The sequence below is a fragment of the Callospermophilus lateralis genome, chromosome 5 (genome assembly GCF_048772815.1).
Source record: "Callospermophilus lateralis isolate mCalLat2 chromosome 5, mCalLat2.hap1, whole genome shotgun sequence".
NCBI lineage: Eukaryota > Metazoa > Chordata > Mammalia > Rodentia > Sciuridae > Callospermophilus > Callospermophilus lateralis.
Window position 1 is genome coordinate 118,774,123 of NC_135309.1, and position 24,051 is coordinate 118,798,173.

Sequence of the window (24,051 nt, forward strand, 5' to 3'; positions counted from 1 at the left end):
ACGACTTCTTTACACATGCCAAGCAAGCACTCTACCTTAAGCCACATCAGTAGCCTTCAATCTACAGATCTTATAGCTGAAAGGGTACTCTAGCTCACCTAGGATCCTTTCCACATATGGAAGAGGTTCAGAGTGATTTATCAGAGATTGTATAAAGATCAGTGCCATGACTCACAAAGACTACTCACTACAGAAAGCAGTTCACTGTATCTGAACAAATTTTATCACCACCATTTGTTAAGGTAAGGTAGACTGCAGTATGGAGCTGCACTGTGGAAATCCTCATGCTTCTGGGCTAGCAGTCTGCCCTGTAAACTGAACCTAGATTAGTAAAATTAAGACTGTGAAGGCATGATCTGGGTTACAGTCAAAGAGAGGCTTCAGAGGCTTCCTCCTTCCTTCCTGTTTAATATTCCTGCGCCTTTTACCAAAGAGGCAAATACTGGGAGGCAGTACTTGAGAAAACTAAGTCCAAGATTAAAATAAAATATCCACAAATTGGCCTCTGAAGTGAAAGATAGTGAAATAATAAACTCTGACCCCATTCTGGATTCAGTACTTGGGCAAGTTTTAAGAACAATAAGTCGTACAAAGTTTCCTGCAACATAATTCAGTTACTGAATCTGCTTTTTCTGACCACTAGAGGTACAGACTAGGTCTAAACCACTATCCAGGTTTTCCAAGAATGAATAACTGCTGGTAATACAACATACAAACATTAACATATGTTCAAGGAACAGTATTTTAGATTGTTAGATTATCTGCCAAAAGCCTGTTCCTTAGTAAATAATAGTTACTGTTGAACCTAAACTAGTTATACATGTTGCAGCTTGCTCCTCAAAGAGAACATTCTATCCACTTTCAAGTATAAAAACCTGCTTTATTTGGCACACAACAATGAAGAGGTCTTGCAACATTTGCCAGAGGTAGACAAACAGAGCAAGCAGTTCAGTGCAATCACAAAATTTGAGCGCCAACCAAACCAGAGCTAATCTTTCAGTTCCTGTAGATTAGAAGACAATATTAACTCACCCTTTCTGCTTGTTGACTTTTGCATCCCTTTATTTGTGTACTGAAAGAACAAGTACCTCTGTGGGAACTCTATGCCCTGACAACTTAATTATTTATCAAGTTTACTTTGAGCAAATGTTGATCATTCTTTTGTTAAATGAGTTAGGCTCTTAAATTAAAAACAGACAACAACAACAACAACAAAAAAAACCCTTTCCCACAGCATGTTGCCCTTAGTAACAAGGTTCAGTGGATTCATCCTACCCCAGCTGCTATTTCCCCTCCCGAATAGGAAGACTTAGATATTGTGCAATCATGAGAGGGGAACCAGGTGAGTGGTGAACCAGGCAGAACTATCCAGTCTTTCAAGGATCTTCGAGGGGCACTCGCCCTGACTTTGGGGCGGTGTGTGGGAACTACCTCCTTTCTTGACGCTTCCCCGCGGCCAAAGACATCACCACCAGGACCTCCACCAACAGTGCAGCTTCAGCAGGAGAGGGAGCTGTTTCCCGACTCACGTCGGGGGCACAGGCAGGCGAACCTATCAGTTTGGGGCCCGCTCCCGAGGCAGCCCCATGCCTTCTCGCCCACTTTCCATTCTCCGGCAGGAGGCCCAGGTTTCTGGCCCCGGGGGGAGCCCAGTGCCACCGCCCACACCGCACGGCCTCACCTGCCGCTCCCCGGAAATCTCCACGCTGCCCTGCCCCCGCCCCCCACGTCCTCTGAGTGGAGGTCCCGGGACCCACAGCAATGGCGCAGCCGGAAACTAGTCCCTCGACTTCCTCACGCCGGACTCGGAGCTGCGGCCGGCCTGTGGGCGGTACGCAAGGGACTCGACTTCCGCCTTCCTGCTTCCGGTCTGGCGGTGAGTTGGAAGTGGGAGTCCGTGCTTTTGGGGCGATGCAGAGCGGCTGATGGCGGCCTCTGCAATGGTGTCCGGGTGTCGGGCAGAGGTGGCCGCAGCGCAAGGTGTGGCGGGGCCGACCCGGGTTCCCCGAGTCCCTCTACTCAGCGAGCCCTGCCCAGCCTGAGGCGGGATGAGGGCCTGCGCTCGCTGGGTCGAGGGGCAGGGGTAAACGTGGCTCCCACGGGCCCGTTGTGGGAAGGAAGGAAGGGAGAATGAGCAAAGGGAATCCTAAGGAAGGAGGGCAAGACAAAGGACTGAGTATGGCTGGCTGTCCAGAACCACCAGCTGTAGCTTCAGGCGCCAGGCAGGGCTGGCCGGGAGATGAGCCCCATCGATCTATTGGGCGGAAGAAGAGTAGTATCTGTTCCTTACAGTGTGAGGCCTGGGCGTCTGGTAGGATATTGAGGTGCACTAGAGATGTGCGGCCTGTGGACGACGACGCCTTTATGTAAACAGTAAAACTTTGCCATAAACCAGGTCCTTCGCCCTGGCTTAACTTTGCAAAGTTCTTTTGCTTAGTCTCTAAAACTTAAATTAATTAGTGCATTACTGGGCTGAAGAAGGATCGATTTTAGTAGAACCCGGTTCCAATTATGGGTGGCGACGTTTTGAAGTCGAGGGCTAGTGTATTTAATGTCATGTATCTTAAGTTGAAAATAGAGGCATGATTTTTGTTGAAAATGAGAAGAAACTGGAAAGATGGATTTGAAACCAATGACAATTTTTGCGTGATGGTATTGGGGATAATAATTGGCTTTGTTTATCTTTTCTGATTTTCCTAAAAAAGGACACGAATCGCAATAACAGTTAAAAAAAATACCTTTGAATAGTAAGGCTAGGTGTTTGATTTTTGTAATGATGTACTTAATCCAGTGAATAAATGAATGAATGGATGTCAACCTTTCTGGTATACAAAGTTCAAGTTCTAGGACTAGATATGGTGAAGTGAGCCAGCTTGTCTTACAAGTCAGTGAATATCATAAATAATTTTATTGAAATAAATAATTCAGTAAAATACTTGATTTCCAGTAATTAGGATTTCCCTACAGGAAATTATAATTGTGTAAACTCAGATTAGGAAAAAAATAGATATTTAAAAGTTTGTAATTGACAGTTTTACATGTTACAGAATTTAGAAATTTTCCATGTGAAAACATTACAGTTATCTTGAAAGTTCTGACTTAAATGTTTTATCTCTTCTCTACTTATCCATTTTATAGAATTTAACGCTCTCAGAAGTATACTGTGGAACCAAAGAAGGCAAAACCACCAAGGGTCATCTGAAATTGTGCTTGGCTCACTGATAATCCCCGGACAAAATTAGAGATCACTACTCAAGCATAAGGTAGACGATTTTTTTGAATCTTAGCAGACATTTTTAAGTATATTTACATCCATACCCTACCCAGGTATTTTAATTCTTCAATTTGAATAGAGATTAGCACAAACATGAAAGGTACAAAAGCCTGTGGGCCAAAATAGAATTTGTCTTTCAAGCTCACCCAATCCTTATTTGCCAGATGACTTCCCTTATCAACAGAAAGAGGAACAAAATGGATGGCACTTTTTATGATAACTTTTTTCTTTTATTTCATTCAGTAGGGGTCTCCAAAGCTGAAAGGGCAAAAAATAGCACACACTTTTTAGCTTATACCTTTTGGCATATGAATGTAGGTATCATCCTGGTTCCCTTGCCTTTTTCTATTCCATTTCAGGAAATAGCCATCTATCACTTTCCTTTCCATGGGAATGTGTTTCATGCTCTGGGGCTTGTCCTTTTTTAAACATAAAAATTTGATTTGGACTTTTGTTAATTACCTGGTAGTACTGAGGATACATTAAATTACAAACAGGATTCAGCTGTTTCCTGAAATGGACATGTGAAACAGACTCTTGTAGAAGTGTGCTGTTAAACAAAGTTTATCTTGAATTTAGGAAGCATATGAGAATTTAGTAGTCCTTGTGACAGAGTTCAAATAATTTTTACTTTTGTTTCCTATAAATTTACATCTTTTAAGTGTTACTATTCTGGCTGCAGGTAATGGCACATGCCTGTACTACTAGCAACTGGGGACACTGAAGCAGGAGGATCACAAATAAAACGGGCTGGGATGTAGCTAAGTGGTAAAATACTCTGGGTTCAATATGTAGTCACCTTTTCCCTCCCAAAAGTTGCTTGCTATTCTGGTTGGCCTAGTTGAATTTTTTTCCCCTCTAACTGGAGTTATTAGTCCTTATTAAAAATAGTACTAATTTGTACTTTAAAAAAAAATTGAGTGATAATGGAATTATGAGTTAGCTCTGTAACTTTTTTCAGAATTTTGATTAATCATACAGTCTTTTTCCTGTTGTCCATCCCCAGCTGACCCCCCAGTTTTCCTAAGACTGCTACAAAGATGTTTGACATAAAGGCTTGGGCTGAGTATATTGTGGAATGGGCTGCAAAAGACCCATATGGGTTCCTTACAACAGTTATTTTGGCCCTTACTCCACTGTTCCTAGCAAGTGCTGTACTGTCCTGGAAATTGGCCAAGATGATTGAAGCCAGGGAGAAGGAACAAAAGAAGAAACAAAAACGTCAAGAGAATATTGCAAAAGCTAAACGACTCAAAAAGGACTGAAGAAATGAATAGGCTCTGCAACCAGAAAAAAATCATTTGGAAAATTATGCAGCTTTGGAAGGACTCACTAAGGTTTCTTTGGATTTCATGATAGTATTATTTAGTAAATGAAATCTGATCATGTAGAAGAATCATGTTTTGACCTCCATACTGTAGTTTTAGGCTTGGGTACTGAAGTTTGTAGGTATCTACTGGCAGTTATAAATAAGCATACATACAGGTTGAGCATCCCTAATCAGAAAATCTCAAACTCGGAATGCTCCAAAATCCAAAATTTTTTGTGCACAAACATGATGCCACAAGTGGAAAATTACAGTCAAAACACAAGTATGCTAAAAATATATAAAAATACCACATAAAATTACTTTCAGGCTATACAAAACAAAGGAATTTTGTGTTTAGACTAAGGTTCTGTCCTCAGCACATCTCATTATGTATATGCAAAATCTGAAAAAAATCAAAACAGTTCTGGTCCCAGACATTTCAGATAAGGGATACCCAACTTGCAATACAAACTCTTCATAGGTGATTAAGTCATTTGCCATTTTGCAGCTTTTGTACTGAAATGATTATGGAGAAATTAGTTTAGATTGTGAACTTTATTCAAATAGTGGCTTAAAATGGGATCCTGTTCTGAACAAAGCATGTTAAGAATATAAGACAATTATCCTTTCTGAGGTAAAAAGTTTGTTTTTAAAGGAGATACAGTATATTAATCACATCTTTTATCATTATTGCTTATTCCTTGGAATGTACTCATTTTTGGATTTCTCAAAGTAAAATAGTATTAATGAGTATACAAGTCTGTTTTCTTCATTTTTTTTTTCTTTCTGATTTTAGCCTTTAAGACAACTGGCAATTATCAAGACATTCTCATTTTTAAAACCTAATTTTATAAAGAATTATCTTGATTATGTAGAATACTGTCTTCTGGTTATTAACAGTCTTTGTACTTATGAACATTGCCATTTTCTTAAGAGATGTGTTGTTGAGAAGAATGACACTATGATTTAAAACTTGTAGTAAAAAGGCCAAATACTGTAGTATCTTGGAACCATTTTATTTTTGTGTTATATAAAACAGTGAAACAGTTAAAAAGTTTTATCAGGTAATTTGTTGGTTATATAGATGGCACTTTTGGTTTTATTCTATTCTTTAACTCATAGGTAGTGATGTCCTGTAGTTTTTGATCCAAAAAGTTTGAGGTAAAAATTGAAATTTCATATTTTTTTTAATAGAGTTAACAGCTAAGCCATAACTTCTTCAATGGTAAGAAAGTCTTAAAATTTGGGAAGATTTTGTCGGGTATAGTAATAATTGTACAAATAGAATAAAATTGTATTCAAAATGAGAATGGTATAATTGAAAGTACAGAGCTAAAGGATCTTTCAGTTAAGTAGTATAACTGGAACTTTGACTATTAAACATGACTTTTCTAAATGCATGGTCCAGTAATTTTATTCATTGTATTTAATAGCTTATTAATGTTTCTGCACCTCTGAGAATGAATATTAAGTAATTGTCCAACAGCTCTCATTTCAAAATGAAACAAGATAATGAAATAAATTTGATACTTTTATAAGAGGTCCTGGGTTTTTTTGTCTTTTTTTGGGAGAGAATAATAAGATATGTAAGTTAGACTTTCAAAGGGTTATGAATTTCCATTGTACCTAAATATTTATAAAAACTTAGAACAGTGTTTCTTAAATCTGAGAACCTAAGGATTTTTGAGAATGGTATGGACCAGTTTGAATAACACTTAATATTATTTTTAGGTTACCAGTACCTACTTGAAGCTAGTATAATAGACACGTTATAACGCCAGACATTGAAATAATTCAATGTTTAATTATGAGCTGGTTGTTCAGGTGATCTAGGATATGCTTTATATATTATCTTTAAAATTAAAACTTGCTTATACAGAACTCCTGGTCTTCATGAGTCTGCAGAGCCCATTTTAAGAAAAACTAGGTTAAGGTAAATCTAAAATATGTTAGGGTGTCTATAGTTAAGCTGTTCATTGAAAGAATTTATATACATATTTTGCTTATGGAATATTTTAGAGTAATAAAAGCATTGAGGCAAAGAATGTGCTCCTTATAATTCTCACTTCTTTTATTAAAGCTGTTGTTTCACTGGTTCTGTTGTAACAATTTAAAAGTATTTTTCTGTGATTTGTTAAAGTTGTAACATTAATTTTTTATATTTTTTTTGGCATAAGTATTTGTTTTTTCTTCAGCTTTTCTCAACATTTATAGAGCTTTTTTTATGGTGAGTTCAAGTTTTTTTTTTAAATATATATTTTTTAGTTGTAGGTGGACACAATATCTTTATTTTATTTTTATGTGGTGCTGAGGATTGAACCCAGTGGCTCACACATGCTAGGTAAGCGCTGTACCTCTAAGCCACTACCCCAGTCTTTCAACAAGGTTTTATAATATTTATGTATGTTTGGGGAGGAGGCATAAAGCAGAGAATATTGTGAAGTTTGGGATTCTAAAAAAAAAATTCCATCTTCTCTCACCTTACTAAACATTATTATTTTTTTTAAAATCCCATTTATCCAAAATATAACTTTTTTGTTTCGTTTTGTTGACTATTAAACATGGCTTTTCTAAATTGAGGACTGAACTCAGGGACACTTGGCCACCGAGCCACATATCCATCCCTATTTTGGAAACTATCCCCAGATTGCCTCTAATATTTTATCAGAAATATATAAATAGAGGACTGGGGTTGTAGCTCAGTGGTTGAGCGCTTGCCTCGAATGCAAGAGGCACTGGTTTCGATCCTCGGCACCACATAAAAAAATAAAACAAAGATATTGTTTCTGTCTAGATCTAAAAAAAAAAAAAAAGATATATAAATAGATTGTGTGTCAGAATTTGACTCACGATATCCACTACTGCTGTATCAGATGTGTAAGTGCATTTTTGAAACTTTAAGAATGGACCAACTAAAAATGAGCTTAGGAAGCTTTGGGCAGGAACCCAGGACTGAAATAATAATTAACTGTGCCTCATTCCTCTGTCATTACATGTAAAGGAAAGTGGCAAGGGGCACTGTACATCTTAACTGGTTATAAATGAGAGGAAACTTGATCCTGTTTAGGAATTATTGTTTTTATGTTTGCATATGGTTAGAGAAAATCACTGATTTAGTTAATCTGTAGAATATATTTAAGGACAAGTTCTCCATTTCTCAAACATAGGAAAAGATTCAATGATCAGATACCTAAAGTTTGGGAAACACAAGCAGAACTTGGACAAGTTTCTTTTCTGCATAATTTCTTGGAGTCTTTAACCTAATATGACTGCCATGGATTCTCCTTTGTACCACTTTTTTTCCCAAAGAACATAACACAGTTTGGAAAAACCTAATCTAAATACATTCAGGTTACACTTTTAAATAAAAGAGGTAGCATTAAAAAAATCAATATAGTGGTTTTGATTCAGGGTTAATTAAGAAATAGCAAGAAATCTGTTAGAAAAATGGAAAAGACTTATTTCCTTCATTTTTGTTGGTTTTTATACACTTTTTTCTTTTTTATTATTACTTTTTGTACCAGGGATTGAACCCAGAGCACTGTACCACTGAGCCCCATCCCCCGCCCTTTTTATTTTTTATGAGACAGGGCTACACTAAGTTGCTGAGGCTGGCCTCAAACTTGTGATCCTCTTATCTCAGCCTTCTGGGATTACAGGCATGCACCACATTGTCTATCATTTTGTTGGTTTTTAACTTAAAATACATAAGGTATAGCTAATTGACTAGATTTTAAACCCCAGAGAGTTTTTTTTTTTTTTTTTTTGCACCGCAAAGTTTGTATAATAATTAAGCCCAATATTGTAAAAACTAAAAATATGTGTAAAGCATATATAACATAGGCATAGAAAGCCAGGAAGGACTGGCTCTAAGAAAGTATCTAGAGTATCTACAATGTTATTTAATTATGCTAATAGGAACATTTTTATTTTTGAGACTAAAAATTTTAAACTTTTTTGAAAAACTATAAAAAACTTGTAAATGGCCAAAATATCATTATTTTAAAAATGAAATATGGTGGCCAAGCTAATATTTAATATTTCAATTATACTTTGCAAGTGTTTGGCCTTAAAGGTAGGTATTTTTTTTTAAAAATATTTTTTAGTTATTGATGAACCTATTTATTTATTTATATGTGGTGCTGAGAATTGAACCCAGTGCCTCACACATGCTAAGGCAAGCACTCTGCCACTAAGCCACAACCCCAGCCCAAAGCTAGGTATTTTAAAAAAGTTGCTTGGAAAGGACAAGATTATAGTTCATTTTTAAATATAGAATATCCCCTAAAAACATCCTCTAACAATGTAGTCTTCCTATACACTTGCCTGGAGGAGAGGAATATGGGTGGATTATTATGACCTTCATTCCCACCTCTCAAAACTGCCTTAACTTTACATGCTCTACTAATTGTGTTGGGCCAGTATCATCATTTTATTTGAACATAACGCAGTTTCCCACAAAGATTCTTGGCTAAGATTTTCTTACGTTGCTTATGTAAAACAGGTATTTTAAAATGAAAACTAAAAATTAATGTAAATTCTACCATATGTTAAGATATTTAAAAACACTATATGGAAAACATTTGCAAAAGATGTACATAGGATGAAATTAATAAGTTAATAGAAATTTGGCAGTAGAGACATTCTAGCATGCTAAAAGTATTTACAATTTTCTTTTAAAGCCAGGATTTTAAGAACATGTTAACTGAGTCGCAATCCAATTATTACTATAAATTGTAACTTCTTTTATATTACCTAATGGCTAGTTCCTTTTTTGCCTCTGTGGTAAAATACAGTACTGCTTGGTAGTGATCTGAGAAGACAAAATGTTTAACCTGCTATTAACAGGGCTGTTGGAACACTCAAATTATCACCTAGGCTCTTTTGTCATTCAGTATGTTATGGTGATTTTGTCAGTTACTTTTTTTTTTATGTAAATGCTTTATAAAATAGTTGTATTTTTCTGTAGTTATTAGAATTTTTACCTTCAAGTAAACATTTCAGTGTATGTGGTTTTAGGAATACATTATTAATATTTAACCAAAGATTTCCTTGCATTATTCAGAGCATAAAAGTTTGGGTTTTTGTTTAGTGAATATTTATTAAATATCTACTCTACGTCAAACACTGTGAGATAAACTCTACATTAAAATAATGAAAACTTAGTTGTGCACTCTAGAAAATGACCCTTTGAGAGTACTTTTGCATGTTGTGTCATCTGTCTACATTTTTCTTTAATATACAAACCACTGATTCCCAGCTATCAGTGGAATTGCATTCTGCTTTGAGAACTTGTCCATGTTTTTTTTTTTTTTTTTCCAAAGTAAATTTCATTCTCATAGAACTCCAGTTATCCCATTTCTCTCTTTACTGTCCTTTAAGACTTCTATGATGGATTGTCTCCTGTTGGTCCTAATTCCTCTCCAAACTCCAGCCACAGTTTAACCATAAGGTAGTTTTTGTCCCATTTTCTCAGCAAGGTGGTTCCTTTTTATGAGCTAAATTTCTTTGCATTTACACATTTTATCCAAGTTCATGTTAGTCCTTTGGAATTTTTTTTTAATATTTATTTTTTAGTTTAGCTGGACACAATACCTTTATTTTATTTATTTTTACATGGTGCTGAGGATCGAATCCAGGGCCTTGCACATGCCAGGCAAGTGCTCTTCTGCTGAGCCATAACCCCAGCCTGTAGTCCTTTGGAATCTTAATAGGCTACATCAACAAAAATAAAAATATCAGTTTTTCCTTTTTATATTTTATCATTTGGGAGAGCTCACTACCCTTATTTTGCCAAGATATATCCTTCCACCTAAGGATCCTATATGCACTGAGCATTCAGAACTACCTAAACACTCCTTAGAGTAGTAATCTAAGAAGGGAAAAGCAATTCTAAGCAAATTCATGAACAAGATGAGGACTAAATCAAGTGTCAGATTTAAGGCTAAAGAATTTATACTTCAATGCTTCCTAATCTCATGTTACTTATGGGTACTAAAAATGAATTCTTAAGCTAGAATACAGAGTTATTATATACCCAGAAAATATAAAGTAGCCAACCTTTTATTTGTTAAAATTGTTATATCAGTGTAAATTAAATGATTTCATCAGTGCAATTCATTGATTTTGGCTCTTTCCATCTTGTGGCATCCAAGATCCTGGCTGAAAGGTTTTACCAGTGCTGGTGGGTGCCTCTGAGGGTTCTTCCTTTCCAAAGTATGGAGCAGAGGCATGACCTTTAATGTGAGTTTGAACAGGTGGAGGCAAGTGTTCCTTGATGGTCTCTTTACTAAGGAGTTTTTCTTTTTCATAAAAATCTTGACTTTTAATTTTCATTTCTTCTCTATATTTCTCATTCTTTAGTATTTCCTGCACATATATACATATAAATAGAAAAAATATTAAATTAAAAGCTTAAATACCAAAGAAAGGTTTTATGAAAACAAAAGTCAATAAAAATTAAAAATACATACACGATACTTGCTTTTTCAATTAAATTTGTGGATATATACAGGTTAATTTTTCAAAAATTTGATTATCAGTGTTAAAATGATTCTCATTTTATGTTAAGATTTTATGGTAGAAATAGACATGAAGGACCACAGAATAGAAATATTTTCTATCCCAAAATGGAAATAAGCTATTAAACATGAAATATTACACAGGAGCATAAGTCACTTAATGAAAGAATTTGAAAGATTATCAACTATTTTCTGCCTTAAAATTCTTTTTCTGTGGGAACTAAAGTGTTAAAGCTAAGGCCACCGTATGGTTCCAAATCCAAGCCATCTATCTCCCCTTCTTTAGAGCGATAATGGCAGAAGATAGGAATGGAATCTGAGTTCAGTATGCCCTGGACACTAGTTCCAAAGGCATTTTGCTATTGGAAATGCTTCCTTAGATCAGTACAATCTGTGCAGTGCACTTCTGTTTCTCAGATTTGCTATTCTATCTAGAAGGATTTATATCCAAAGTAACAATCTCTTAGCTATTTTACTAAACACAAGACCATTTAAGAAGCGACCTTAAATGTACCACTAAAGGCATTTAAGCTTCTGTATTCATCCTTGATTTCAGTGATGCCAAAATTTAAAAAGATGTGCATCTTAAAAACAGATGAAATGTTTTTCTTCTATCTTATTTTTAAGTGAATTTAAAAAATTTCAATACCTTTATTTTATTTATTATTAGTTGGTGCTATGGATCAAACCTAGTGCCTCACATGTGCTAGGCAAGTGCTCTACCACTGAGCTACAACTCTAGCATATGGATGAAAAATTTTAATGTTGTTTTTGCTTATCTGGGTTTTCTGATTTTTCTTTAGGAATAAATGTCATTTTTAATACAAAAAAATTAGAACATTAATGTAACTAATATCACAACATTGAAAAAAACAAGTTCTCAAGTTTTTAAAAAAATTTACCACTTTAAAAAAACGACACTTGGAAGGGCAACATCATGGAATCTATGATGTAATCTTTCTGTTTCTAAAGTGAATTTCAAGTAGTATAGTCCTTTAAAACCATAAGCACCAATATTTAAAATAATGGGTTGAAGTTAAGAGAAGGTGGCATATGCCTATAATCCCAGCTACTTGAGAGGCTCAGGAGGTGGATCTCAACTCCTGGGCAACTTAGTGAGACTGTGTCTCAAAAAGTAAAAAGGGCTGTAGCTTAGTGGTAGGGAGTCCCTGGATTCAATCTCCAGTATTCTCTCTGACATGTGAACAAAATTAAAATTTTAAAAATAGCTATAGTGTTACAGACTTATATATGAACGATGGCCCATCTAATAAAATTTCTCCCTCAAACATATGAGGAAAAGAACAATATTTATAAATGTTATTGTAGTTTTCACAATACAGAGCAAATCCCCATGCATAGTTTAATAACCACAGGAAGTTTAGGGGCAGCTGCTAACAAGTGAGGGTGAGAGTAGAGAAATCAGGCTTTGCTTTTCTTACACCATATAGAACTCTTATGTAAGGTGATTTTACACAAAGGTTATCCTTTCCTGGGATATTGGAAATAATGCAAGTCAGACAAGAATACTTTTTTTGGTATTACCATGTTTTTCAAGTTCTGTGTCTTCATATGAAGCTCAGTCTGGGGAGCAGAATGGAAGGTTCAGGGCCAGGTTAAACTTACCCTGGTAACTGATCTCAAGTAGCAAGAGGCTACTCAGGCTGACATGGAGCTTGCTTGATCTTGGCAAAATAACATCAGTCACATCCCCCAAAACTGTGCCCATGCCTACTCTATTTACTTCACCACCATGCTGCAGTTGCATAGTTGGTACACAGATGTGCCCTCTGAATAACCCAGGGGATGGGATGTAGCTCTGTGGTAGAGTACTTGACTAGTTTACATGAAGCCCTGGATTCAATCACTAGCACCTCAAAATAAATAAATAAATAAACAAACAAATAAATAAAATAGAAAAAGAAAAAAGCGTCTCTTATTTATCTTGCTTTCAAATAATATTTCTTTATTTGACATTACTCTTTTTAAAAAATATTGTTTCTAGTTGTCAATGGACCTTTATTTATTTATTTATTTATATGTAGTATTGAGAATTGAACCCAGTGCCTCATGCATGCTGTTCATCTGCAACTAAAAAAAATATAAAACAAAAAAATTTACTTTTCCAACTCAATTTCTGTCTTATAAAACAGCTATTTAGATAACTGAAAAGCCACTAATGATTATGGTGATCATTTTGACATGTGCAAATGGATTAAAGATTGCAGAGTTGAAAAACATGGAGACTATACTTTTTCCTAGAAAAATTATTTATTATTTTTTGGTATCAGGAATTGAACCCAGGGATGCTTAACCTCTAAGCCACATCCCCAGCCCTTTTTATTTTTAATTTTGAGATGGTCTCACCAAGTTGCATCGGGCCTCACTAACTTGCTGAGGCTGGCCTTGAACTTGTGATGCTCCTGTCTCAGCCTCCTGAGCTGCTGGGATTATAGGCATAAGCTGCTACAATGGGATATTATTATTATTTTGTAAACTAATTGCTACCAGGCAGAATCCTGCTAATACTTTCTAAGGAAATTAAACAGAACATAAATCATTTATAAGAAGAAATCTAATTTTGTAACCATTTGGTATTAACCAATGAAAGTAAGAATTATATTAAGAAAGTCTATTTAGCATGGAAACTATCCTAAAGCAAAGATTTTTTTTCCTTAGAATTCCTTGGAACAATATCACCTTGTCTCCATGTATTTATCAATTAAAAATTTCAGTTTCTTTATATTCTAGTGTTTTTTGTAGGGACAAATCAGAAGCCAGGGGAGCTTTCTTTATAGTTTGTATTTTAAAAGGACATTTATCATTTTACCTATTGCTTTTCTTCCTGTCAATGTTTTTTCTTAAACTTAAGAAAAAAAAAAGATGGCTGTTGACATTTTATCACTTTATATTGTGCCATGATTTATTTAACAACTACCCTATTTTTCCCAATATTTCACTTCATTTAAAAAATAACATTGTGATGATTATCCATGTAGATTATTCTTTGACTCAGGGTTCCAACCCAAATCTACCTTTCACTAGCTGTGTGACACCAAGAAAGTCACTTAACTTTCTCAATACTAATTTCTTCCTTTGAAAATGGGGATAAAATTAATTGATAACAGTATTATGTTTCCTAAGATTGTTGACAATATATGACAAGGTAATTATGCTTTTATAAAACTATGATGCCAAATGAAGTATCTTTTTTCTTTCTGTTCCCTTTAAGCAATCTCTACAGAGTTCCTTTAAAGATTGACAGGTCTATACAGATTACAAATTCTTCCATATTCTAATGTAAGCCAAACATTACTATTGGTTTAAAATTATGAATCTTTAAAAAATGTGATTATGTATGTATAGGTGTTTACACTTAAAATACTCATTAGTTACTCTTTCCATTGTTAGATTCCTCTGAAAGCTTTTCAATGGTGGTTAAGAAAATGGGGTCTAAAGTCAGACTACCTGTATACAAATCCCAGTTTTTCCATTTTACTAGCTCTGTGACCCAAGGATTGTTACTTAACCTCTCTCTGCTCAGTTTCTTTTTATGTGTAAAATGGAGATAACAATACTGTATTCCTCAATGAGCTGCTGTAGAGATTGGGCAAAAACTGGTGGCTGGGTAGTGATAGTACAAATAAGGTATAGGTGGATTTCAAAGTAGTGACTGTTTAATTCATTCACTAAAAAAGGTTAAAGTAAAAAAATTCAGTTTGATTACATTAGCCACATTTCAAGTATTTAACAGCCATCTTGGCTATCATATTGCAAAGTACAGATACAAAATATTTCCATCATTGCAGAAACAGAAACTACTGAACTGCACTAATCTAGATCTATCCTAACAAAACTTAAAAATAATCTTCCAAAAGTTTGGGCTAACACACATGCCAATTAATGGTTCTCCTGAACAAAATCAATATTTTCTAAAGGAAGACAACAAAGCCAGACTAATATTTCAGTGTTCATCATGCAACCAAGAAGCAAAAAGGAGAAAAGTATGATTGAAAATCAGTTAATGGAAACAGATTCAAATAACAGAAATGACTGAAGTAACAGATTTTATAAAAATGTTCAAAGATTTAAAGGAAAAATGAAATGTCCATTAAGAGGAAATAAATGGAAACTTAAAAAGAACTGGGCTTCTAGAAGTGAAAAATAAAATATATAAAATGAAATATTTAATGGAGTGATTAACAGATTAGACACTGCAGAAGAACAATCTTAAAATAAGGCAATGGAAGATATATAAGCTGAAGCAAGTAGTTTTTTTTTTTTTTTTTTTAGCTTAAAAACTGAACAGAGCCTCGGGGAGCTGTGGGACAGTGTCAAGTGGCCTAACATGCAAATGGAGTCACTGAAGAGGAAAGAATGACTAAAAAACCCAAACAGATAAAAATATAAATCTGTATATTCAAGAAGCTCTACAAACCCCAAGCAGAATAATTATAAAGTCCAAGTACATCAAAATCAAATTGATAAAAACTAATGATAAAGAGAAAAATCTTAAGCTAACCATGGGGGAGAGGGGACATACACATTTATAGAAGAGACAAATAGCACTTAGTTCTCATCAGAAACAAAGCTACAAATAAGATAGTGGAATGACTTTAAAGAGCTTTAAGATAAACTGCCAATTTAAAATCCTGAATCCAGTGAAAATATCCTTTAAAAATGAAGAAATAAAAACATTTTCAGACAAAAAAGTGAATTTGTCTCAAGCAAAAGAAACATCTACAAGCCAATCTACTACAAGAAACATCATAGGAACTCCAGTTAAAGGCACATGGTACAAGATGGAAACCTAAAGCTACACAATAAAATAAACTGCTGGAAATAATAAGAAGGAAGAACTTCATTGCAGAGGAAAATACAGATTCAGAATGCTTTGCTAGGTGATGGCTGCTCTGTAACTTGTCCATCCAGTTTAAATCCCTGAGGATATGATCATCACACTCCCCAGTAAAACCACTATGAATCTTGTAGCTCAACATGACTATACTACTAAGAAGAGTTCTCAAGCTTTACAAACCCAGTTTAGAAGTATAGCCGGAGTTGGCCTGGTGGCACACACTTGTAATCCCAGCAGCTTGGGAGGCTGAGGCAGGAGGATCACAAGTTCAAAGCCAATTTAACAACTTAGCAAGACCCTATCTAAATAACAACAACATCAACAACAACAACAACAAAAACAAACTAAAAAAGACTGGGGATGTGGCTCTGTAGTTGAGCATCCCTAGGTTCAATCCCCATTACAATAAAAATGAGTAAATAAATAAAAAAGTATAGCCTGAGAGGCAAGAGGACTATTGTTTGTACATGCAGCCCTCAAATCCCTCACTCTGCCTGTCTCATTGCCCCTCTATTCCCAATCAATAAGGAGCTTCTGCTCACCAAGCATTCCACATTGTCCTGGCTCCCCTGATTTAAGATTTGGAACAGTATGTCAACAATGTTTTTTGTTTGCCTGAAGTGAAGCCTTATTAAGTTGACAATTAGAAAGTCATGAATGAGGTCAATCCCATTCTAGGAGGGTCACAAAGAGTCTTTGGAAGTACTGAAGGATATTATTCTCCACAAGTCTCAGGGAAGAAGAGAAAGAAACGATGCTGAGAATGGAGAAAGCAAAAGCTGTGTCAAAATCTTGTATGTCAAAATATTCCTTAAAAAGAACCCCAGATTCATCAATATTATGTATACATTTTTTTCTAGGTCAAAATTTTAACTGTCATTCTGAAGGATTAGATTAAAAAGGAAATTTAAACAAGGAGAAGCTATGATTGCCTTCAACAAACTTATCACTGTTTTTGTAAAAGACACTATTAATGGCTACTGTGACTATTCAGTAATGTGAACTTAATTCCTCCCACCCTCCACCAAAGCTGTAGTTCAAATCCTTTCCAAAACCATCGTTGTGCTAAGAACACTTATAGTAGCTGTACTACTATCGTACTCAGTGTTGCAAATTCCTTTGTATGGTAATGCAAAAAGCTTTTGAATTTTTTTTTAAAAAAGCCTAAATATGCAATTTATTAATATGCTGTCATATTTAGTTTAGTCACCGACACTAGGCATGATATGATCATTATAGTTATTCCATTTGTTTCACATAGTCCCTTATGTGAAATCCTAGTACATCTGAGTTTTTCCCAAATGGTGAGGAATTCAGTTCTAATAATCAGTTATGACTCTGAGTTATTAGATAACAGAAATGGGTATTTATACTATAAAAAGGAGGCGAAACAAATGGCAGAATACAAATAGAGATCTCTTCAGTAATGCATTGAGAGAGAGAAAGGAAATTGAGGCAATGCAAAACTGGGTCTTGGAACTGCAAAAATCTGAGAGAAGGGAGAGAGCAGAAAAGTGCTCTGTGATGAAGTTATCATGAAGATTGAAGTTTAGATTTCTTGGCAAATTCTAGGGAAAACGAAGAGCTGAGAAATATTCAGGTGAGTTAAAAAGGCTATCTCAAGCTGCAATTCATGCCTGTAATACCAGTGGTTCAGGAGGTTGAGGCAGGAGGATTGCAAGTTCAAAGCCAGCCTCAGCAAAAGTGAGGCACTAAGCAATTTAGTGAGACCCTGTCTCTAAATAAAAAAATACAAAATGGGGCTGGGAATGTGGCTCAGTGGTTGAGTGCCCTGAGTTCAATCCCAGTACCCCCTACCTCCCAAAAAGGGTATCTCAAGAGTTTTCTATCAAATATATACACTGTTTTGTGTCTCTAGGGCCAAAGGTAACAATTCTGAGTCTATACTATTAAATGGAATTGAATATATAGATGCAGATCTAAGTAGACATACAAAAGCATTTCAGACAAACAGAAGAACGAGAAGATATACTCCATTCATGTATGATGTGTCAAAATGTATTCTACTGTCATGCATAACAAATTAGAACAACAACAAAAAATTTCAGAATTATTCTATCATGAGGTGTTTAATGCTTTATATACACACACACATAATGCTGACGGTGTGATATTCGTGTTAAATATAACATTCCACAATAATAAAATCCCACGTTATTTTTGTGTATGTTTGTTTTATTTATTTATTTTTATGATGCTGGGGATTGAAGCCAGGGTGTTGCATATGCTTAGTGTGCACTCTACCATGAGCTAAACCCTGAGTCATTTAATTTTTACATCAATAGACTCCATGGAAATGAAATAGAGTCAATGTTTTGTTAGGGAATTATCAAGTTTCTTTGAAAGTGTTATGAATCTAACTATAAAAAAATTCAGACTTATGCAGGTTGAATACATATATACACATCATACCCTGGTTCTTCTTTGATGTTCTGGCTCCATGCTCCTCTGAAGTTTAGTATTTACAAAAGGTCTCCATTTAACTTCAAGTACTTGAGAATTCCAAATATATATATAAAATTCTGTTCAAATTTAATTTCACACACATGCCAAAACAAAATCTAAATACAGGTTATAATAAATTAAACAGTGCTTCATTGTTAGACTGTTTATTTCCCTAATAAATAGACAAATTATTTCCCTAATCCATATGTTTTTACCTCTTACCAGATATATGTTACATATAGGATAAATTTGACTTTGATAGCTACATTAATTTCTTTCCATAATTTAAACTACACATGCTAATGAATAATTTTTATTTTAATGAATATTCAACATTTAAAAGTATGAGTACATTGTCTTTAAGTCAAAACAAATTTTGAAAAATACAAGAGTTTAATAATAAATAGATTATAAATAAAATTCAACATGAAGTATGTCCTGAACCCTACACTATAGGTACCTAGAAAAGGTGTTACAACCTTAAATACTGGAATATACCAGTCTCCAACCTTCAAAATAATTATAATGGGAATTTAATATTTTAAATGGTCTAAGCTGATTTTTTTCTGTGTGCTGAAAATAGAATCCAGAGCCTCATACATACTAGTCCCACACTCTAGCACTGAGGTACACACCCCTCCCAATCTCCAGATGTTTTTTTTAACAGTATATTTGTAACATACTAAGAAGAAATTCAGACCTAGCAAATGCTATAGTGATATCTAAGGTTGAAAATATTGCCAAATTGTTTAACTAAACTATATTTTCTAGTTCCTCAATTTGAACTTCCAGAATGAAATAAGTCAGTAGAACACCATTTTCTAGTCTAGGAAAGAAAGAAGAGAAAAAATTGGGGAGGCATAGAGATCTTTAAAAGGTTTTCTGGGTTCAGACCCAAGGCAAGCCTTGCTAGACAATAATAAAAAAATGGATTTAATCTTGCCCAGATGGGAGTAGGAACCAAAAGGGTAAATAAATGATAGCACTTAGGTTAGTATGCTAGCACTGGGTTGTTAAGAAATCTATTAGAATGAAACAACAGCCAAGCGAGTTATACTTTAGCAGACGTTATTCCTGCTACATGTTCTTGCCAATCACTAGTATGCCTCTGCCAAATCAGTGTCACATTTAATTTATTCACATTCAAATCTATTGCAAACATCCTTTGATCAATTACAATAATGAAAATGTACACTGAGTTTGTTGTTTTGACATGCTTGCTTGAACTTTCCTCCTCATTTAAAAAAAAAAAACATTTCTAATTGCAAGAAGTGAATCCCAATGGTTCTTGTTATTTGAGGGGACAATTGTAAGGTTTGTTTATATTTTTTGCTGGCTAGGAATTTCTGGCACTGAGTTTTATTTCTTTGAACTTGAGCCAGAATAATTATTAAATCTCAAAATGTCACTAAAATGAACTAATCACAGAGCTCAAGTCATTAATAGTTTTGAGGGTGCTATTTCCTTTAATAAAATAAATGAACTTTCACATATATGGGGAAAAAAAGACCTTTGAGCAAAAGACACAATTACTTAATTGAAAAAAAAACAGCACTTAAACATTAATAAAAATAATTAGTCACTTTAGTCCTACTTAATTGAACTACTGGAGTGGGAAGCAAAGAAAACCTTGCTCCCTTGTGTAAAAAGTGGAAAGACCAAAATCCCTGGGACAAAAGGTAATGTCATATTCTTATTGCTTTCTGGGCTTGGCCTCTGTGAGAGGCGAAGAAAAGGAAGGGAGGCAAGAGCCTCGGACAAAAGAAGAGGTTTCATCAGTGTATGATTGCTAACATTTATTGAGCCATCTACTGTAGGGAGAAACGAGTTCTCCTCTAAATTGAGAGAAGGAAGAATAGAAGTTGGGAAAGAAGAGGTGAGACAAGAGTTAAAGAAGCTGAAGCTCAGAATTACAGAGCCTGCCCTAGAGAATAAAAACTGGCCAAAAATTGCACTCCTGAGGACCCGATGCAGAGACAACAGTGCTGAAAGAGATGTTCAATCATTCATACATTTTTCATTCATTCAATAAATACATACTGAACACCTACATTTCAAGGCTCCTTATTCTTTTTTTTAATATTTATTTTTTAGTTGTAGTTGGACACAATACCTTTATTTTATTTACTTATTTTTATGTGGTACTGAGGATGGAACTCAGGGCCTTGCGTGTGCTAGGCAAGCGCTCTACTGCTGAGCCACAACCCCAGCCCAAGGCTCCTTATTCTTATGAAGCTTTGTTGGGGGACAAAGAGGAGGATAAGAAAAGGAGATAGCCTGCACTAATGCCAGAAGTCAAGATAGAGAAAAGCTGGGTTAGCACCAATGGCCATTATGTTGGTAATGCTTAGGGGTCCTTTCCTATTTTCCCATTCACTCATTCATTGGTTCAGTCATATGGTAACTGAGCACACTATGTGCCAAAGATAGAGAGACAGCATTTACCCTGTGCCGGGAATTTACAGTCTAGGGAAGAAAGGTAAAAAAGTAACTAAATTATAATATGATAAGGTCTGTGATAATATTAAGTAAAGAATGTTATGAAAATGCAGAAGAAAAGCCAGTATACTGATGATTATACACAGAGTAGGGACTAGGGGGTTAGAAATGACTTCTTGCAGAAGGTTACACTTGAATCTTAAATTTTGGGGAAGTAATCATAAAATTGAGAAAAGGGAACATTCTAGGAATAAGTAAGCATGTGTTCAGAGGGATGGAGTAGTAAAGCAGCACAACAAATTCAGGACACTAAATGTTTCCTACAGTATGCACAGATCAGAACATGCTGGCTTTTGTAATGCAATCTGAGAATTTTTAGATTTTATCCTGAAAGCAATGCAAAAACATCTGGGACTCTGAAGCAAGAGCAGGATTTCCAGATAAAATATAGGATGTTCAGCTATATTTGAATTTCAGATAAATGTTTGGTATTTGTCATAAATATTGCATGGGACATACATTTAGTTATTATTTATCTGAAATTAAATTTAATGGGGTGTACTGTGTTTCTATTTGCTCAATCTTACAATCATGGACAGGAGATTTACATTTATACCTTATTTTTAAAAAGATAACTCTAGTAGCTGTAGAGAGTGGATCAGAAGGAGGCAAGACTAGACTAGAGAGATCAGATAGAATATTACTGCAGAAATGTAAGTGAGCAATTCATTAGGGCAGGAACCAAGACAAGTGAGATGGAGAGGAAAATATGGACTGTTAAGACACTCAAAAGAAGAAAGGTCTTGGTCACTAAGTATTATAGAGGTGAAGATCAGGATGAGCCTATTTCTAAGGAGTGATGATGGATAATGCCATTAGCCACAGTAGGGAATATAGAAGAGGAGGAGTAGTGCCATTTTAAATATAATAAATTTAATATGTCTATAAGATATCTAAGTATCTTGTATCAAACCATTAGTTCTTTCTTTGTAGCCAAATTTCTGAACACTTCAGGACTCAAGAAGTTCTTGAGGACTTAATTTTTGGCCCTGTTCTTTTTTCTTTTTTTTAGTTGTAGATGGACACATGCCTTTCTCTTATTTTTATGTGGTGGTGAGCATTGAATCCAGTGCCTCACACGTGGTAGTGCTCTGCCACTGAGCCACAACCCCAGTCCCCTGGCCCTGTTCTTGTTTGCTCTCTCCCTGAGTAACTTTCTATTTCACAAGTTTCATGTCCCCACATGCTAACGATCAAATTTATACTTCCAGGCCTAACTAATTCCTAAGCTCCAGAGCAGTAAATCCAACTATTGAACTCATTAGATTTGGATATCTAATAGACATTTTCATTTTAAATATGTTCAAAGACCACTGAGGCTCAAAGGGCTAGCTTAAGGTTGGGTTGCACAATTAGCCTACACTTGAAATAGTGCCTCCATTGCATTCTCTACCATTGATTATTGCCTTGAACAGTTCTCAGCAAGATAGCACACCACAGGACCCAGTATAAATGCTGCTTGGCTCCAGTGTTCCCTGACCCCTAGCAGCTTTGCCCTATTTTAGTTGGGCCCTTCCTCCCTTTCCTCACATGCTCAGACACAGACAAGGTCCAAGGTAACATCCCCCTTCACAACCACAGATGAGAGCCTTCCAGCTAACTGGCAGCCCTAAAAGTTAATGATCATTCTCTCAAAGTAATCTCTGTGATGTTATTCAATGCACATGGGCAGGGAAGGAGAAGGAGGAGTTGTTGTTTTATGACAAGACAGCCTCAGCTGTCAACCACTTTAGCATGTGCACTAGCTGCAGAGAGAGGGAACTTGCTAGTGGTTTCTCAAGGCAGCCCACATCCAGTGACAAGTGAGACAAACAGGGGCATAAAGGCCTCTCTTTTAACCAGAGGTTAAGAGAACTATGATGGATAATACTTGCTCCAGAGTTTCCCACTGAGCTTTGCTGGGGCTGCATTACAGTCTGACTTTGTCCTCTGTTTCTACTTCCTTCCGCTGCCTTTAACCAGGATGCCTGATAAATATCTTGTACCACAACTCTGTCTCATGTCTACTTCTAAAGAACCCAATTTTGACAAAGCTCCAGGTGACCTGCCTACCTCTCCAATCTCATTCCATTTCAATTTCCCTTTGCTGAATACACTCCAGCCTTACTGGCTTCTTCTCTATTCTTTAATCACACTACTGCACTTCATTTGGCCCCTTTTTGCTTTTTGCCTGGAAGGCTTTTCCTTTAGTTCTTCAGATGGCTAGATGAACCTAAGGACAGATTAACAACTTAAAAGTATTCCCTCTAAAAACTGGAACAAGACAAGGATGCCCTCTTTCACCACTTCTATTTAACATAGTCCTTGAAACTCTAGAGCAATCAGATGCAAGAAATTAAAGAGATACGGATAGGAAAAGAAGAACTCAAACAATCACTATTTGCTGATGACATGATTCTATATTTAGAATCATGGGCCCTTCCTCCCTTTCCTCACATGGTAAGACACAGATCCAAAATATTCCACCAGAAAACTTTTAGAACTAATAAATGAATTCAACAAAGTAGCAGGATATAAAAACAATATACCCATAAATCAAATGCATTTCTATACATAAACAATGAATTCACTGCAAGAGAAATTAGGAAAACCACCACATTCACAATAGCCTCAAAAAAATTAAAATACTTGGGAATCAATCTAACAAAAAAGGTGAAAGACTTCTACTATGAGAACTATGGAACACTAAAGAAAGAAATTGAAGAAGATCGTAGAAGATGGAAAGATCTCCTGTGCTCTTGGATAGGTAGAATTAAAATAGTCAAAATGGCCATACTACCAAAATTGTTATACAGATTTAATGCAATTCCTATTAAAATTCTAATGACATTCTTCATATAACTAGAAAAGCAATCATGAAATTCATTTGGAAAAATAAGAGACCCAGAATAGCCAAAGCATCCATAACAAGAAGAGTGAAGCAGGAGGCATCACAATACCAGGCCTTAAACTATACTACAGAGCTATAGTAATAAAAACAGCATGGTTTTGGTGCCAAAATAGACATGTGGACCAATGGTACAAAATAGAAGACACAGAGACAAACCCACTTAAGTAAGTTATCTCATACTAGATAAAGGTGCCAAAAACATACACTGGAAAAAAGATAGCTATTCAATAAATG

General features: G+C 35.4%; 2 protein-coding genes across 4 annotated transcripts in view; one reads left to right on the top strand and one right to left on the bottom strand.

The window, feature by feature from the left end:
• Positions 1–1,805: 1,805 nt before the first annotated feature.
• On the top strand, positions 1,806–5,979 carry Smim15 (small integral membrane protein 15). Of its 3 annotated transcripts, none has more exons than XM_076857245.2 (3): positions 1,806–1,876; positions 3,139–3,263; positions 4,281–5,979. In XM_076857245.2, exon 3 carries the CDS (start codon positions 4,315–4,317, stop codon positions 4,537–4,539), a length of 225 nt encoding a protein of 74 aa, XP_076713360.1. In that variant the 5' UTR covers positions 1,806–1,876; positions 3,139–3,263; positions 4,281–4,314; the 3' UTR covers positions 4,540–5,979. The 3 variants fall into 3 exon arrangements, with proteins under 3 accessions (XP_076713360.1, XP_076713361.1, XP_076713359.1); XM_076857246.2 differs by lacking the exon at positions 1,806–1,876 and adding an exon at positions 1,883–1,980 and having other exon boundaries at positions 4,256–5,979; XM_076857244.2 differs by lacking the exon at positions 1,806–1,876 and adding an exon at positions 1,883–1,980.
• A 4,651-nt stretch (positions 5,980–10,630) lies between these two features.
• The window catches only part of Ndufaf2 (NADH:ubiquinone oxidoreductase complex assembly factor 2), a 192,719-nt gene continuing 179,298 nt past the window's right edge, over positions 10,631–24,051 (bottom strand). The window contains exon 4 of the mRNA XM_076856120.2: positions 10,631–10,952. Coding sequence (XP_076712235.1) covers positions 10,701–10,952 — 252 coding nt within the window. The 3' untranslated portion in view covers positions 10,631–10,700. The remainder of the gene's footprint in view (positions 10,953–24,051) is intronic.

Excerpts from the sequence above, each read along its gene's own strand:
- Smim15 (XM_076857245.2), top strand. The coding sequence starts at position 4,315 with ATGTTTGACATAAAGGCTTGGGCTGAGTATATTGTGGAATGGGCTGCA.